Raw genomic sequence first — 18,613 nt, 5'->3', positions numbered from 1 at the left:
ATTTTTGCAGTAATACACTTTCTGGACAGCATTTCACAACTTCTGGCATGATTTCTACTGTGTGCAAAATTTCCGATAGGGCCTGAAGGGGTCCTTTCATAAAAGGGCACTGAAACACCATTTGAGTATGGTAAGTAAACATTTCCAATCTGTAGACAATGCTGCCGTGAAAATGCGAGTCAAATATTATTCGTCTGATTGCAGCAGGCAGCCTACAATGTTGCACAATAGATTGGTTGCTCTTTCTAGTGGCTTTTGAAGGACGCACTATTTTGCCGCTGTGTGTTAAGTCAACGAGGAGGTTTCAGTCAGTGCAATGGTCTAAAGAAGCCAGCCATTTGGGCAATTGTGTTCATGACACCAAATTACTTGCGAGTAAAAAAAAAGCTCATGCAAACATGACCACCCTATCAGATCTTCTAGGAAACGTGGAAGTAGTGGTTGATAATGTATCCCACCTCTCCTGCTACCACTCCTTTGTTGCTCTCAGGCAGCTTTGTCAGACGCCAACCTCAAATGCTTTACCGCAGAAAAAGAAAGGAGTGGTAGGCAGGGCACTGCTTATCTTATTTTGTTGTAGGGCAAGTTGAATGACAAGGACAACAGAAAGGCACATCTGACACAAACAGCGCACAGGTGTGCCTTTCTGTTGTCCTTGTTGTTCAGATTGCGCTACAACAAAATAAGGTATGCCGTTCCAACAAGCCCCTATAGCTATCCTCAGGGCACTGCTATCAGCTCCACACCAGTCGAAAGAAACTGATGCGATAAGTGAAAATGGGGAATGTCAACATTGCGTTCATTAAATTGCCATTCATACTAAACCCTTTTCGAAAATTTCTTAGGGAATAAGTTCATTGAAAGCCATTACACTCATTCAAGCTTATTTCTCATATTTTAAAAATATTTGTTTCAGGGCCCCTTTAACATAGCCAAAGTATCCCTCACTATCAGCCCTTCTCTATTGCCATGAGTGCAAATAACAAAAGTGAACTTAACTAAGCCTTCTTGCATTATCAGCAAAAATTGAAGTGCGAACAGCTGAGCATGTGCTCGAAGTATAACTGAAGGTACAGTGGTCACCATCGGTCAGTGATCACCAGACAGGCGCACATATCCAGTTTGCCCACAATTGCGAGAACGCTCACCCTACTTTGACAGTTTCGCTTCTGTTTTCTCGGATCTTCTTTGATTTGAAAGTGAGAAAATAAAGCTTGTAGCTTTGTGCTACAGTCAGGTAGGTGACAAATACCTCTTTCAAGAACCTTTTTTCACCTCGCAGGCTTTTGTAGAACTCTTTTGCAACAAACAAATGAATTCGCCAATATTCGTGACCTCCACATATGAGCAAAGGAAGGACAAAACTGCTTGTCACTGCAACTTTCTCAGCAGTAATACAAAGAGCATCAGACTCACATTCCTGTGACGGGTGGAATATTTTGTTGTAGTCCCTGAAATCTTTGATGTCAGCTTCACCTTCTGTCTCCAGTGGAAAAGTATCACCATCATCCAAAGGCTTCATACGCATCACTCTGCAAGCAATGACACATTTAAAGAATGTATAAATATAAATTTATATATAAATATACAGTTGTATATTTACGCTACTTTATTTTTCTTCTGTTGGGAATGTTGGTGGAGGGGGGATGTGGCAGGTTGTTTGGTAGCTGCCAAATCATGTTAGCTGCTTTATTGGCGATGAAGCAATTAGTTCTTTCTTTTTAACACTCGGTGTCTCTGAAATTACAAATACCCTATTTATTTGTACAATCTTGAAAGTAGCACAGGAATCATTAACTATACCTTGCCTCAGATATCTTCCATATATAGCTGTCCCCTTCAATAACACTCTCTGTTTTGGAAATTCAAAGGGTGGGTCCAGATTTAGGACTAACTTCACTTGCGATTTTTTTGAGGGTGCAATTTACAGTTTTTTTGCATTTGGGAATCATTTTAGTGGTGTAGTCATAAAAGTCATGAAAGAATGGGTGCGGTAGCACATCTTTTCGAGACAGGGAGCTGAAAATTCTCAATGACGTTATAAAGCAATTACGCAGTTTAATGTCCCGAAACTAGCCAGTGCGTTATGAGAGATGCTGAAGGGGGGGCACTCTGGATTGATTTCGATCACCTGGTGTTCTTTAACATGTGCCTATACCTAAGTACACAAGCATTTTTGCACAATGCAAAAGCCCTCCCGGTCCGACACACATTACACAAGAAAGCATGGATGACATCCTATCTTTAGTCTGAGTGGTTCCAGGTATCTGGTTCCAGGTATGGAGATGCTGTGTCGCCCAGTTTGTATTCTTGTAAACAAAAGCTTCCTGTGAATGGCATTTGAGGATTTTGCAAGCTGCCAAAATGAATCTGACCACACCCTCCTCTTGGATAGACCTTTACATTGCAGTTTGAATTTAATTAAAACCACCGCAAGCCGCATTCGCAGTTTGCAAAAATGAGCGTTTTAGGGTTCGGACCATTTTGCAGCGTGGGCAATTTACAACGTTTGTGAGAAAAAAATGTCAACTTTTGTGCGTTCAACGCAACTCTAGAGAAGCAAATTGCCAAGTTCCCGCTTTTCTTGGTCTCTGGGAAAGTGTCCAAGATGAGTGGAGACCTCAGATAAGCTTTAGATAGGCAAATCTTGTATTTCGAATTATCGATATATCGAACTATTTCGTGACGCCTTTTGAGTTTGATATATCTGGGATTGACTATATTTACTTTCTGTGTAACGAGGAGACTATCTTTTTTTTTTTTTTGCCACTGTTGTTTGAAATGTTGAGTGCACTTCTGATTCTACTCTAAGTTAATTGAATTTTCAGTAGTTCTGAGCACTTGACTTGCAGGTTTTATTGCTTCTGCACATGTCCCTGCTACTTGGATGTAGCACCAATGTTCTCGTTCAGCATGAGGCAGACAAGTTGATCATCTGCTACAGCAATATAGACTTCAAATTTCAACAAGTGAAAACACAACAGTAGAATGTCATAATGACTGAAAAGGGCTTACATAGGTGTAGCTGCCAAACACAATTTTTGAAGAACCATGCATTATACAATACAGCTCACAGAGGTGCTGTATGTCTTACATGCCGTGATTAAATAATAAATTTTTAAAGTTGTGAAGTACTGGATGCTTACTGCTCTTCTAAATAGCCAGTAAACTGCAACACTTGAATAAGTAATTTTTTACAAAGGCTGTAAATAACCTACACAGATTAAGCAGTTATCATATGTGACCCACAACATGCTTCCTACTTCCCTAAAAATAAACAATGTGAGAAAATGAGTACTAGGGAATCATGTTCAAAGCTCATAATTAACCTACACATGTTATTAAACTTTTGGTTCATATCACACATAGCATGACCCCCATTTTCTCTAAATATGAAATTGCTGCTGTCTTTGGTTTTCCCAAAAAAGCGAGAAAACTTCGTAAGCCTTATAATGTCTTTAAATAGGCTGAAAACGAGGGTTTAGAAACTTTCAGTTAGCCCCTAATTAACCAATGCACTTCCAGCATTTGCCTCCCTATCCCCCCTAATATTTCCCAGATTTCCTTAAAGTATAAACTTCCTGAGTGGTCAAGTTTTTTTCAGAAAACCGTGAAAACAGGCACATAACATTTTTGAGTGCTTCTAGTTACACTAAGAGCTTTGAAGTAAATGTTGAATAGGATACACTAAAATGGTAGTCCATAGACACCGCTTAAAACAGATCAGCAGACTAGGCAGTTCCTTCATAAGTAGATTTGTTAAGGCAGGTAAAAGGCACAGCAATGAAAAATATACGAAAGAAATTAAGCCATTGATGCGCTTTGTGCACACCAAGATACTGCATCAAAAGCAAAAGCACTGGCGATTATATTTAAAAAAGGTTGCATACATATCGTAACACTTCTTATTGAACCTGCGCTGCAAGTTTGAATATTATGCATAAAGTGTTTTAGTAAAACGAATTGGAAGATAGATGACTGGATGTTTGCTCTCAGTATCAGTATGTCGTCAAGTAGTGGGCTCATTTCTTCCATTTTCTTTCACAATGTTTTTCACATCAGGCATATTCAAGTGGCTTGATAGGTTCTCCTAAAGTATGCTAGAAATTAAATTGTTCACAATTTCATATCTGACCTTCCTGTAGAGAGTTTTCACATGGAGTCCACATTCTGTAAACTTCACGAAACTCACTGAATAGAAAATTCTCAATGCGTTTCAAAGCTGTACACTTTTAATTTTTTCTAGAGATGCCAGAAATGTGCTGAAATTAATTTATTATTGTACAGAATTGTTTGGCACCTGAAGGGGTTAAGTTGCTTTACTTACTTATCTTCAAACATTTTTGAACTCTCACACTGTCAGAACACTCGCTTACACTGACTTTAATTTGATTAACTTCTACAGAATTCACAATATGTTACTCAAAAAAGCAGTATGATTATTGAACACCTAAATTTGCTCTTAGTCAATGACAAAGTGTGCTGCTACTAATGCTGTTCAGTTAAACCATTGTTTAAATATTGTTGGTCAAACAGTTAAAAAGCGATTGTTCATACTACCATGTTGGCAAAGTTTTCTTTCAAGAACTTACTGATAGTCAGCTGCATCCTTCTTATCTTTTGAGAAGCTTCTCCGGATATGAGACCTGCAAGTAGCAAGGCGTTCGTGCAAACGCTTTAGTGACATGTTTCAAGTAATTTTGTGAAAGTCACAAATGCGTACTCATAATTGTTTCTTGGCACGCCATAACATCGATAAATGAAAATACATTCCAACATGTTTCATTTTATTATGTAAGTGAGCCATGAAAATTTTCTAATGCACTTACATACACTGCATTTGTTCCTTTCAATTCTGAAGCAAGCTCAATTTAATGAAGCAATCAGTGCCCAGCAGAACTCAGTGAATGAGTTCAAATGAAAGAGCATGCATGAGTTTTCATATAGATGCAGGCCATACCTAGAATACTAATCAATATCAGCATTTATTCATCTTATCTAATTTATGTGCAATTCTCTGTGTGTGAATAATAAGCGTACCAGTTCATAAGTTGTTTGTAATCACTTTTCTTAGTGAAACAGGAGTTATACACGCAAGCTAGTAAAAAAGAAAAGTAACGCTATATTCAGAGGATGCAATGTTATTTAGTCATTACTGAAGGCTGTACAGTCAATGTCCCATTTTTCGGACTCCCTAGGGGCTGCGAAAACGTCCGAAATTCGGGCGATACTAAAAAATGAATGCACTGCCTTTTACTATCCCTAAGGGCTCAAATCGCCACAGGCATGTCTGAAATAGGTATAGAGGCCTGCCAGTACATTTATTAGGCATATCGGTGCTCCTACTCCGATAAGAGATGGCAGGTGCACGCGTGTAGAACGGAAAACATACCGTGTCCCGTAACAAAATGCTTTCTGCATTGCGCTGTGGCGCCACCTTAGCGGGGTCCGCGAGAAATAAAATGTACGGTATTGGGGCATCGTGCGACGCAGAGAGACACGCTGTATGAAGCGAGCTGAGATGGTATTGTGGATTTGTGAGTCGTAATTTTCATTTTATGCGACTGAACGTTTCCTGGGCAGGACACCTAGCTTGGCAATGACTGCGGCGTCGCTTACAACCACAAGTCGTTGAAATATGATCACGGCTTTTGTGCAGCTACGCCGACAAAACCCACCAGCATGCAATGTGCATCTGAAAAATACATCGCCCCGTAACACGATTGCCACAGCACCTACGCTTGTATTCCTATTTAGTCGTACTCAATATGAATCTAGACATGCTTTGGAAGTTGAAATGCACATGAACACTCACCAGCCACCCACATCAAGTTCGAGCTGGGGTCAATTACGCTTAGCAAAGGTTAGTCGTATTGTAGCAGCCGAGTTCATGCATTTGTCGCTCTTAGACCTGCACTGAACATACACCAAAAGGATGATAAAAACCGCTTCTATAGCTCAGTTGGCTCAGTTTTGATGATAGTGGCCACATCTCTTTAACAGGGTGATACTGCGCGCAGAGTATTTATGCAACACAAGAATGGCACATCTGTTTATATCAGCCTGTGTACGGACACTGCTCGCTATACACTTCAAGTACAGCAGAAACCGTACACCACTGACACAAAACAATGATGAAATGCTCAAATCATATATGAGCACTTCCCATGCGCATATCAGAAACATTGTATCACACTGAGGTGAAAGGGCACGAGCATCCCGGGCACCTCGAAAATGGTGTCAATGTGGTACGCCCACACATAATCGTCATTTTTGGGAAGGCAGTTACTGCTGATTTTGACAGGTGGTCTTCACTTTTCGTGTTATTCATCAGCCATATAGTTTGTGTGTTCGGTAGCTTATTGCTAAGTAAACTCTGCGCACATATGCGCTCATTTAGAGCGTGCATAGCTACCAACCGAAAATGCCGATGTCTGCCATACTCACAAGGCATTGAGCGATGTTGTTTACACTGCAGTATCGAAAGGGCCATCACTTGTTAGCTGTTTGGTATAAGAGGCAAACTGTGTTTCTCAGTAACTGATAAATATGTCAGCATAACAGTACAGACAGATCTACCACTCCACGTAGTTGCACTTCATTCACGGAAGCGCCAGCAAGCATGACCGATAGCCTTTGATCAAGAACGGTGATGTACCACAGCATTGGCACTGCACTGTGGTGCAGTTTCCCCACTTGTTGTGTGAATGCTGTACTATGCTAAGAGTAGTTTACTTCCAAGTTGGTATGGCCAGGACTGAACTACAAAAGCAGTTTCCTTCGTCATACTTGCTTATCCCATGTTTCAGGTCTGCCAGTAGTGGACAATCTCATAGGCTATGTTAGGCCTAACGAAACTGTGCGGAACGAGATTGACACCACCTCAAGCTCGATGTGGACGGCTGGCAAGGTTTGGAAATCGTACATTTCAACTTGGGAAGTATGTTTTGACTCAATTTGAGCGTCAATAAATACGTACACATGTGCAGTTGCATGCAACATTCAAGTTGTCTGTGCGATGTTCTCATTCGGCAGCCGATCTCATGGCGATCGGCATACTGGTTCTGTCGGCATCGTTGGCATGAAAGCCTGTCACACTATGACAACTCACTGCCGTCGGTCAAGTCATCTGTTGCCTCTTCGTCATACTAGTGCGACAATATAATTCCCACTGACACAGTCTGCCAACTAGTCAGCCAAATGTTGGCGTCAGCGTCAGGTGGACTTCTTATTGACATAGGTGTTGTGTCAGTTTATATTGTGACGTACTGCACATTAACCGAATATCATTGTGAACAGCTGAAGTTTCTACCGAAACAAAGTGCACATACCGTGTCATCGGCACTGCACCGACAATATATGAGTTCGCGTCCTGGTCCACTATGCTGCAGGCTGCCCACGCTATTGCATACGCGCGCGTTGTCTGCTGCACGAACCACCGACGTTGTGCAAAACGTTTACGGCGCTTGCAGCTAGGGTACAGTGCACGCGCACTCGCATCACGCAAAAGGCAGATTGCCTCTTTTAATACTTCGTATGCTTCACCGCCGTAATTCGCGTATGCTTCCCCGCGTAACATAGCTGTAGTGAGGCGAAGCTCACTTTCAGAAACCGGCATTATGCAACACACCGTGCTTTTCGAGCTTCGAAGCCAGTGGCGAGGATTACAAAGGCATAGTCGGCGTCATTGCCGATAGTGGCAAATTTTTTCAATGAAAAACACAGGACTGAACAGCAAGAAGCCTGGTAGCGAACGTCAATGTAGCTAGGCTTAGCGTTGCCGCACAGGTGGCTATGGCTGCCAGCACATCTGCGTGCGAGAGCGCCAGTTCGAGGCGGCAAGGTAATCAAGATGCCGGCGGAAGTGACATCGATTAAGAGGGACCTTTGGCTCAGGGGCTCCTATCTAAATACATTGGAAAGGAGAAATCGTTTTTATTGATAACCACTGCACCAAATTTGATGAGGTTTGTTGCATTTAAAAGTTTTAAATCTAGTGACTCTTGAAAGCGGATTTTTTATTTAGGCTGTTAATTTTAAAAAATAGTCAAAAACTGCAAATCTTCAAAACACAAAATTATCAAGTTTGAACTTTAACTCGGCAATGAAAAACAATATCGCAATTCTGTAAATTGCATCCAATAGACCATCTAAAGCAGACAAATTTGATCTATTTTACATTGTTATCAAGTACACCCCTATTATGTGAGTAGCACTTTTGCAAAACCTTTGTAAACATTGTAACAATTCACGTAAGACAAATTATTATATCAAATTTTTCCACTTTGGATGTTCTGATGGATGCAATTTACAGAACGGCGATATCCGTTTTCGGTGCAGAGGGACAAATTTGTAAACTTCGAGCTTCCACGTTTTTTAAGCACACAATTATATAAAAATCCTTGTAAAAATATTAAGGCCATAAATCAAAATGCTGCCTCCAACAGTCACTGGAATTTAACATTTTCACTCAAGTGCTACAAATTTTATTAAGATGCACAAAAGTATTTCCGTGTTTTACATGGTGTTGGAGTTGGCATTAACAGAAAGCTTTAGCTCAGCCCCGTTTCGGACGTGCGGTCAAGGCAAAATGTCCAGAAAGTCGGACAGCGGAAGCTTCTTGAGCCTCGAATTTACGACATTCTTATAGATTTACTCTATGGGTACACGGCAGTGCTGCGAATGCGTCCGAATTATCGGGTATATCCGAAATATCGGTGTCCGGAACATCGGTCGTTGACTGTATTGAGCATTCAAGGTGAAAATCTGGACATGCAAGCGAAGGCATTAGATATGAAGCAGGATCGATTACAAAATCAAGTGGTAAATGCTACAAAAGTAACAAATTTATCATGGTGTACAATGTTAAGTGCTTTCAGGCAGGTTAATTACAGCTCCACACAACTGCAGAAAATGAAGAAAAGCTCACCCTGCTTTGAAAGGGCTTGGGGTAATGTACTGAGGCATGGTAGAGTTATTTGGCATCCCTCCAAATGGTTGAACCCTATTGAGGTCTATCACATATACAGCAACATTTGTTAAGGAAAATGCTCCAGCAATCTGAAAAAAAGAAAAGAAACAAATTAGGATGTAAATGCTGCAAATAAAATTTTGAAATATAAACAGCATGAACCATTTATACCTTTTGCAACAAGCATGGTGCAAGGTTACCCCTACAAGAGACATTAAACTGCAACGAGTTAAATGCTTATGTATCACAAGTATATAAACTTATGTTCTGAATTTTAAACACATATTTACAAATAATTGAGAAACAAATGGTTCTTGTTAAACGTATATACTCAAGGTAGATGTTCACTTTGTCATTGCTACAAGGGACGCAGACACATAAAAGGTAGAAATGGGGCTTTATCTCAACCAAAGACTCGGTTCTTAGAATAATAATATCAGACGTAAAACAACTTAAATAGTTATAATAAAATATTACAAGCTGAGCATTCAAGCAATGAACCAAATGATTACAATAAAAGAAAGTGTTATCTAGCCATAAAATGTAAACTAGACACTGTCAACACACATGCAAGTTGATCACACACGAGTAAAGCATTTTTGCAAAGAAACAGCTCCACAATGTCAACAAGGTATATGACCTGCTTTGCACACTTCCTGAAACTGATTATTTTGCTTTCAGAAGTTGAAATAGTCAATTTCGAGAGGTGTACATCTGCAAGTGATATATGGGTCCAGAGATTTTAACTGCAAAAGTTGAAAAAAAAAGAACTTAACTCCACCAATATGGCACTTGTTTAAAATATAAATAATAATATTTGGGGTTTTACGTGCCAAAACCACTTTCTGATTATGAGGCACGCCGTAGTGGAGGACTCCGGAAATTTTGACCACCTGGGGTTCTTTAACGTGCACCTAAATCTAAGCACACGGGTGTTTTCGCATTTCGCCCCCATCGAAATGCGGCCGCCGTGGCCGTTTAAAATATAAAGGTTGTCCAGATCACGCAGAGCAAAGTGTGAAGAGCAAATCTGAAATGCCTGAAGAACTTGCATAGACACATAGGTTGGAGCTAATGCTTTCTCCTGCTGCTAGATTTTTGGCTGAAAGACAGTATTTAAGTGAGGGCTGTTCTAAGATTCTCAAAAGGTGCACATTTTTCTGCAAGAGCAGATGCTTCACAAGTGAAAAAATAGGCTGGTCTTATCTGAAGTGTCTAGCTAAATGCATGATGGCTCTATACCGAGCGTATCAGTGTTGCCAATAGTGTCCATGCTAAACTTGTGATGCAAGAATTTGAGAGAAAGCCAACCTACTATGCTAATATTAAAACTATGGCGATCTCATATGTGCGCTGTATTTTAGAGTGCACATCTGCAGTTTCAGATTCTCCAACAAAATTGAACACTAATAAACTAAATGGTGTGAAGTAATGTGCAGCCAATCTCATCTCAGGCAATTATAACATCAGTTAATGCAACAGGGTGGAGAAGCTAGTACGGTCATTGATTTCAATTCCGACTGATTGCCATGTCTTGCAAACGAAACACTTGGGTTACAGCTTCCTTTAAAGTGACCACTGTTTAAGAACACATGAATGTAATCATTGAACTATGGTAATATATGTGAATTTCTTTCCTTACACTATTCACAAATAAAACAATTTAGCACGAACCTTTTTGTATCTTTAGGTATAAGCATATCAAACAAATTGTGACAATCTAGGTGACACTGACGGGCACAGGAATAATCCAAAATTGTGTAAACAAAATATACACCACCTTCCTGGTTACAGGAGGAGGAGGGGTGTATTCAACCTTCCCTGGTTATGCCTAAATGTTTACATTTTTATGAATGCTGCTATGAGTATTCAACAGCAATATGAAGTCCAACAAGATAATAGTATGCATTTGAGTCAATAAGATAACTTGCAGCTGAACAAAGAGTGAACTGAAATAACATAGTGAACTGAAAAAAATTTTGAACACTAATTCTAACAGACTAACTTGTAAATGCAGGGCTCTAGAAGTGCACAAAAACTAAAAATAAAGCTATTTTCTTTTAAAAAAAAGCACTGTGGCAGTACGGGGATTCTTCATTACAGGCCATTTTTTTCACTCTTGGACATCTAGGAGGACATTCAGGAAGGCACCTAGACATCTAGAAAAAAACATTGCTTGAACAATTATAGAGAACGGTTAAAACCTCATATGCTAGATAAAATTCAAGGGTTGAAGAACGGAAATGTGTATGCATATAAGGACGAAAACTAGTTGCAGCTTTCTTCAGATTAAACGTTTCAAAAGGAATGAATCGTATGGAGTAGACCAAATATAAACTCACAAGCTGGTTTTGAGCGATAGAAATGTCAGCCACTCTATTCCATCCCATGACCAGAGTGTCGCATGTTTTTACAGGCTCCCAGCAGTAAACCTTCAGGAAGTCTTCTGCCCCACTAAAAAGGCAAGCACCATCGGGGTTGAAGAAGACACACCTGCAACAAAAAACATTAGATGTTATGTGTGTGCTGCTTTTGATTAAAAAAAAGTCCTTTATGAAAATGCATTATTGACTAACTGTCTCCATGATTTAAAGGGTTCTACAAAACTCCTGTATCATGAACTCTCACCCTAGGTGTCAAGATGTGCACAGTGCATCAATATGCATACATGCAAACAGATTCATAGCACATCCTCTCAACAGAGGCTGCTGCTGCGATAGTAGCGTTTCATAGAATACATGCCTCCAGGCTCCTATGCTTAAGGGGCCCGGTAAGGCAGTAATGTTACTGGCACTGACGTATTTATCACCTCTTCATAACATACGCTAATAGCACATGTCGTATGTCATTATCATATTTATAAAATGTATATTATATTGCACATTTTACAGTGAAGGCTTTTAGGCATCTGTACAGCCGTATTTCCTCCACCCCTCAAAAGTCAGAGGTCGTGTACCAGTGACAACCCATTACCAGGCCTTGACGTTTTCTTTGGCCATGTGTGGCCCTTGTGCCAATAAACTGCTTTAATCCCTTCACAGATTATAGAAAGCTATAGGCAGATGGTTTGTCCAAATGGCTGAGCAGAGCCATGTTCACTAGGCAATTACAAAAACATAAAATGTAAGTGCAGTTCATGTGCACATGACTTGTCGAGAACCAACGACATCGCATATATCCTTATAGAAGAAACTAGCAATGCAAAAGGAGGTGGATAGCAAAGGAAAGCCAAAGGAAAAGCTACAGATAATAGGTGTTACAGAGCTACCTTGAAGGGATAGACAGTTCAAATTCAAATACCCAGGTTTTGTACATCGACAGAAACTTCCTGAAAAATTAATCTATTCTCACAGTGGTGCTACTGAAGATGCCTTAAAATTTTTCCAAAAATGATTTTCAACTGCAAGCTTTCCTGTTCCACAAAGCTAGTTACCATTGACATTTGGGTGATAGCAACCGTATGATTCCAACAAATTAAGGGCTGTGCCTGCCAAATCTCAATCTGACGTGTAATGCCATTGCATGACAGCTGCAGCATACACCTAAAGAAGTTTTCTGCAAAGAAAATGCATTTAAAATTTAGAAGTCAAAATGAAATTATGTACATTTACGAGAGAGAGAATTTATTTGAAAGAAGGAAGAGAGGTCGGCCTGAGCTAGCCCATTCTCGCCTGCTATTCTGCACAGGGGGAGGGAAATGGAAACATGAAGGTGTGTCGAGTGATGGTGCACAACAATGAACGCAAGTTCAACATTCTGTTGACAAGCACTCTGTTGACAAACATTCAGAAATGTCCCTCATGAAGCCACCACCAAGTTCTACCTCATGGTTGCAGTCACTAGTTCCAAGTGAAACTTCAGAAAAAGGCATAAAGAAGCAGCTGATCTGTGATCTTCTCCAGCGTGAACAGCATAGGCACAAAGAGAAGGCGATATGTAAAGAAAATCTGTAAAGAGCTGCGATAAGTGGCTCCCACACAACAAGCACCTGTACTGGGCTTGTAGTCGCCAGAGTCTGGAGACCATAAGGAATCATGTGCATTGATTCTAGCAGATGCTTCAGCATTTAGCATTTTCTGAACACTTCAGTTCGCATTATATCCATCTCCTAGCTTGCCTGTAGTGTCGCCTGCTATATGGGCCTGTCATTCTTGGCTTCTTGGATACGTTTACAGAGACTGCATATAAATGTGTGTATTTACAGAATATTCGGCTATATGTGCAGCACTTATACCAGTTTGTGCTCATGTGATAAACCTCATGCGTTTATGAAAACCGACAAACTTTCCCTGCCTAAATAAAACTAGAAGTCTTGGTGTATTTGTTTATCAGATGCCGAGTTCTATCAATGGAATAGCACATCACTTAATGTGCACAATTTTAGAAGATGTTCAAGTTGGCAGTTAGCTCTTCGAACTTCGCAACATAATCTCTCACAGTAATATCTTGTTCGTACTTATTTATATGAAGGATCGAAAAGTTCGTTTCTTAAGGAGTATATTGTGCCTTCAAAAGCTCAATTGAATTATTTTCTGTATAACTTGCTTTACATACTGAACAACATCAGACAATAAGCCAAAATATTTACAGGTGTGCACACATGACCACATTTATTTAAATAAAATGTAACAAATGCTACAATGTTTTATGTTGAATTCCAATGGCGGAGTCGGAGCAAGTTTTTCTCCTTGTTTCGGAGCAAGTTTGTTCCAATGACAGAGTGAGGGCGGGAGTAAGGTGGTTCTAATGAGAGAGTCGGAGTGGATTCAGAGCAGGAGTCACTCCGTGGAGCAGAAAAAGATGCTCCGCCAAAATCGGCGGAGTTGACCGGAACTCTGTATGACGTATTTCCTAGACCACGTTTGTCTGCTGGGAGGCGCCACCGGTCACGACTCACGAGGAAACAAAAGCTGCTGCACGCTTGGCGAGCAGGTGAAGCGCTGAAAAGCAGATGAATGGCACTGAAGAGACAAGTGACCGGTGCGGCAGTGCTGGGAGCAAACAGCGGAAGGAAATGACAACATGCAAGGTATCCTGGGTAACTCGGCGATACAAGTTCCGCCTTGCTCCGGCGGCGCAGGTTGTGTTCCACTCGCAGATTTGGAGGCGTTGCTCTACGCCAGAGTCGAGCGCTCGCTCGTGGAGTCCGTCGGCTGCTCAGACTCTGCCATTGGAATTCAACATAAGTAAATGCCAGTGGGAGTAACTATGACCAGAATATTTGTATACAGAAGATAATTTGGTAAGGTCAAGAACTTGTTTGACAGCACTGAAAAAGTTGTCCATATATTTAGAAGTGCTTCAGGAATCAACATCAATATAATTTATTTATTTTCTTCTGCTGAAGTTATTGAACCAAGTTCATCATCTTGAAACAAAACTGCAGTGAAAGATCACTGTACCTGACAACACCAGAGTCACCCTCAGTAGAAGAGACAAGATTGAAGTTCTCCAGGTCCCAGAACTTGACTGTGCTGTCTGAGCTGCCACTTGCTAGGAGAAACTCATTGGGGTGAAAGTCGACATCATTTACAGGCCCACAATGGTCTCGAAACTCTGACAGCATCTTGCCTGCAGGTAGGTCCCAAAGCTGCATAGTGAAATGTGCAATCATGGGCGATTCAGGCCAAGAAATGAAAACACCAATACTTCACACACGACATGGCCAGAAACAAACATCTGCCAAAGAGTGAGTGAGTGGTGCTATGTATTTCTTGCTCAACAAGGCATTCATCTTCCGAGAAGGAACAAGCATAGAGGCAAAGATATTGTTATCTGTGAGACTGCTTGCTTTTTAAGAGTAACACCATTGCTTTAATAAAACAATTTTGTTGTTGTCCCGTTTCAACTTAGCACATGTCTTGAGCTACCTTTCAAACAACTTAGGTAACTAAAATGTGACCTTGGAAATACAAAGAAAGGACAATAATAAAAGCAGTTACAACTTCAGTAACAACTCTGCAGTGGTCCTGATTCTCAGCTATTTAATGTAACTGAATGACTTAACACAAATGAATTAATACACTCTGGATCTAATGAAATAAGTCAAAAACAGGACTTCCATGGCCTGCAGAAAACAGAACCAAAAACGCATACTGGAAACAACTCAAATCTAATCACTAAAAGATATTCCTCAGGGCACAATTCCTTACTGCTGAGTTTCACACTGCTTCCTTATTTATGAAAGAAAGGACAAAAAAGTAACAGACCCAAGGTTGATCACCTCTTATCCTGCTATCAATTAGTTAAATATAATATAGCATTCAAACGTGTTGGCGAGTTGTGTGTGTGTTAAATATGTAGGTGCGACAAGGTCAGCAAGTGGGCATGTACTAGCAACATACCTTGACGCTGCCATCTTCACTCCCTGATGCAATCCATCGTCCATCAGGACTGAACTTGAGGCTGTTTACACATTTGTTGTGACCCTGCATAGAAAAATCAAATGGGAGAGACAAAAGACATGCCTGTACAGAAGTGCACCAAAATAAAATGCAAGGCAGCATCCACTAAAAAACCAAGTGATCTTATACTATGGCCATTAAACCCATAGAAGGACAGAGAATGACAAGAACATGCCATTACCATACTGGCTTCCAAATAGAAGAAACCCAAGTTCAAGTCAAAGGAGCACTATGAATCGTTTTTGACATTTATAGTGTCAACTGCAGACAGGACACAAACGTTAAATTAATTTTTAATGATTTACAGGAGTTGCAAGTTTGAACAAAATGTATACAGCATAAAAATTAAAGAGACAAACACGGTCAGAACTTATCACCACTAATCCTCTAAATATCTCTAAATACACGAGAGCACACTTAGGTTTTGATGATTGTGACGTCTCAGCAGTTGTGCGCATGTGCATCACAGACGAGCTTGCACACTCATTTATCAGTGAGGTTTCTATAACTCGTATCCCTTACAAACTTGCGATTGCCTGTACACTATGACACGCCTCATGTATGCTCAACACACCTAGAGTTTTCTATTAGATACCTCCAAAGTGGGTGAAAGTGGTTAAGTCCACCTATAACACTATAAAGAAATGAGTAACTGATGATGGGATCGAACCTGTCTTCTAGAATAGCAGCCTAATTTTCAGAGTCACACCATTAGGCGATATTCACACGTATGCTTTTATCACGCCTAAGTTGTTCTTTGAAACGTCTGGCACTTGCATCTTGTGCCAGTTTCTGACATTCTTTCCTTGTGACAGCTAGCACTTTGAGATGCTGTATTAGACTGCACTGCTTTCAGGATCGGTCCATCTATTCTGTTAGATATCTCTGAAGTGGGTGAAGTTCACCTATAGTGCCACTGTATTAAAACCAACATTCTCACTTTGAGAGAGAACGAGTCATGTTGGCAATACTGTGACATGAATGCTTCTTTCAACTGCCTTTAACGTCCATAATTTTTAACAATAGAACTGACTTTGAGAAAAAAAGATTAAAGCGCTGATCAAGAAGCATAAGCTGTATGTGGCACTTTCTAATAGTGAACAGTTGCCCCATGCTATGCTGTAGTCTGTACTTTGTGTACTCTGTACATGCTCTATTTCATTTGCATGTCACCTTCTGCAACTACTCCCTTTGATAAATAAGAACCGCTCGATGCAAATAAGATTAGAGAGTATCATTAAAAAGTAGCATATGTAAACACCTTCTACTTCAAAGCATTTTTACAGTCAAACACAATAAAAAATGGTAAAAAGAAGCCATGCATAAATCACATCAAGCATACCTTGTAAGTGTATATACATCCCTTTTTTCTTGTATCCCAAAGCTAGAAGACAACAAAAAGAGAACAATTATTGAAACTTAATATGTTGCAACGTACTACATATCTTCAATCTAATTCCCATATACAGTACGTCTTATTGTGAACATCAACTTGCATCACCACAGGTAAAAAGCAGCCAGTGTAGCAGGATGGACTAACTTTAAGAGTCATGAAACACAAATTCAGTAACATTCAAGCCATGCAAGATATGAGTAACTAGGCCCAGTTTGTACACATGGTATCTCTTGTTTTAGAGCCTATCACCATTAGGGGTTTGCCAAAGTGAACTTAATGTAAAGAAAGAAAGTACTCAATAAAGTCAATATTCTTTACTGATAAACAGCAAACATTAAAGAAGCTACAGAAAAGAAGCAAACCTGGTCTTAAAGGTGGTAGGAGGTATTTAAACAGCACTATAACATAGCAGAGTACATTGCACTTCTGTGTCATCAACCGTCCATGTGCTAACAGCATAAATTCAAATGCAAACAATTATCCTATGCGTTGCATAGGAGAATTGCATTGCTCAAAGGCAAATGCAACTACTCCTATGCATTGTTGCATTTCCAGGTGAACCTGGATTTGTAACAGTGGCTTAATACAGATTCCAAGGGGTACACTTAAAACTACTCCATGCTCAGAAACTGGCTAGAGAGAGATCGAATGTCAAACTTCCACATAATTACACATAACAGTATTTATGGTTGGTTATTTCCTGTTCACGTTTCAACTTACGCTGATGGTACATTGTTTATGCCTGTGAAATGCTCATGTGAGCTGCACAAGAGTGCATAAAGCGGAATAGGCATGAGCTGCTACCTGACACTGACTTCTCAATCTAGCAGGCTTTATTAATTTATTAGATTTTACGGCCCACAAACATTCATTGGGATTTTATCAAAGGTACAGTAAAAAATGAAATGTGGTGTTTAACATCCTGAAATTGCACAGCATGTTATGAGAGGTGTCATAGGGAGGCAGAAAGTTTTCATGGAGGGCGGCATTGCTTTGTACATCTTATATGTGATGTTTCGTTCAGAGTATACTGAGCATTAAGCATTCTAAGACACTGGCAAGGGAAAAAGTAACAAGGCTGCAAAGCCTCTTTAGACTCAAAATTATTACAGTTATTAAATGAAAGCTTTATGCTGTAGCATGAAAAGCTAGTGGTGATGTTTTTAAGCTGCAAGACATTTCACATGCTTAACAGAATGCATCAAGCAAGTACATATGCTACATGATGGCATGTGGCACCATTTCCGTGCACAAAGTATCCTACCTAGCCGACTATTATCATGGCCTGTTTCATCCAAGTAAATCTAATCTCATCAGTAAACCTCATCACACCCTCACAATAGGTCTCTGCATGCTCAAAGCATAGTGCCAATGCTTTGCTTGCATATCACTAATGCACTTTGCTGCAAAAATTGAGTGTACATTGCAACAGTGTAATTATTGGCTGAATTTCAGCTAAAATCTTACATGATGCTCATTTATAGCATGCTGCCATACAGATCTGTCAATGAATACATTGTTGTGCCAAAGCATAAATTACTTGTTTTATAAAGCCCAGAAATCTCAATTTAGCAAAAATTTCAATTGAATTAACTTCTCAGCCTTTTAGGTTGAGTATTATCCCTAGTTTTTATTCAAGGCTATATGGTCTCAGATATCATAAAAGGTTAGCTTCTTTTTTTTGTTTTGCCGCACAGTGCCGAGTGGTGCTATGGTTAAAGATAAATGAGTGCTAAATTACTGCACAGTTGCAAGTATGGTGGCTGCACTCTGTTAAATTTTTTGAGACAGAACTAATATGAAATGTGATGTACAGCATGACCTAACGTTAAAATGTAGGAA

General features: G+C 40.0%; 1 protein-coding gene across 7 annotated transcripts in view; it reads right to left on the bottom strand.

Annotated features, from left to right (window-relative positions):
- The window catches only part of kat80 (katanin p80), a 200,997-nt gene that overhangs the window by 60,210 nt on the left and 122,174 nt on the right, over positions 1-18,613 (bottom strand). For all 7 annotated transcript variants that reach the window (XM_075676416.1, XM_075676391.1, XM_075676403.1 and 4 more), the window contains 7 exons: positions 16,718-16,759; positions 15,316-15,399; positions 14,374-14,561; positions 11,314-11,464; positions 8,930-9,060; positions 4,593-4,646; positions 1,417-1,532 (listed from right to left, as the gene is read on the bottom strand). In XM_075676416.1, coding sequence (XP_075532531.1) covers positions 1,417-1,532; positions 4,593-4,646; positions 8,930-9,060; positions 11,314-11,464; positions 14,374-14,561; positions 15,316-15,399; positions 16,718-16,759 — 766 coding nt within the window. The remainder of the gene's footprint in view (positions 1-1,416; positions 1,533-4,592; positions 4,647-8,929; positions 9,061-11,313; positions 11,465-14,373; positions 14,562-15,315; positions 15,400-16,717; positions 16,760-18,613) is intronic.

Source organism: Dermacentor variabilis, chromosome 1 (genome assembly GCF_050947875.1).
Source record: "Dermacentor variabilis isolate Ectoservices chromosome 1, ASM5094787v1, whole genome shotgun sequence".
Taxonomy (NCBI): domain Eukaryota; kingdom Metazoa; phylum Arthropoda; class Arachnida; order Ixodida; family Ixodidae; genus Dermacentor; species Dermacentor variabilis.
The sequence above is the reverse complement of the archived record's forward strand: the minus strand, read 5'-3'. Positions and strand labels throughout refer to the sequence as shown.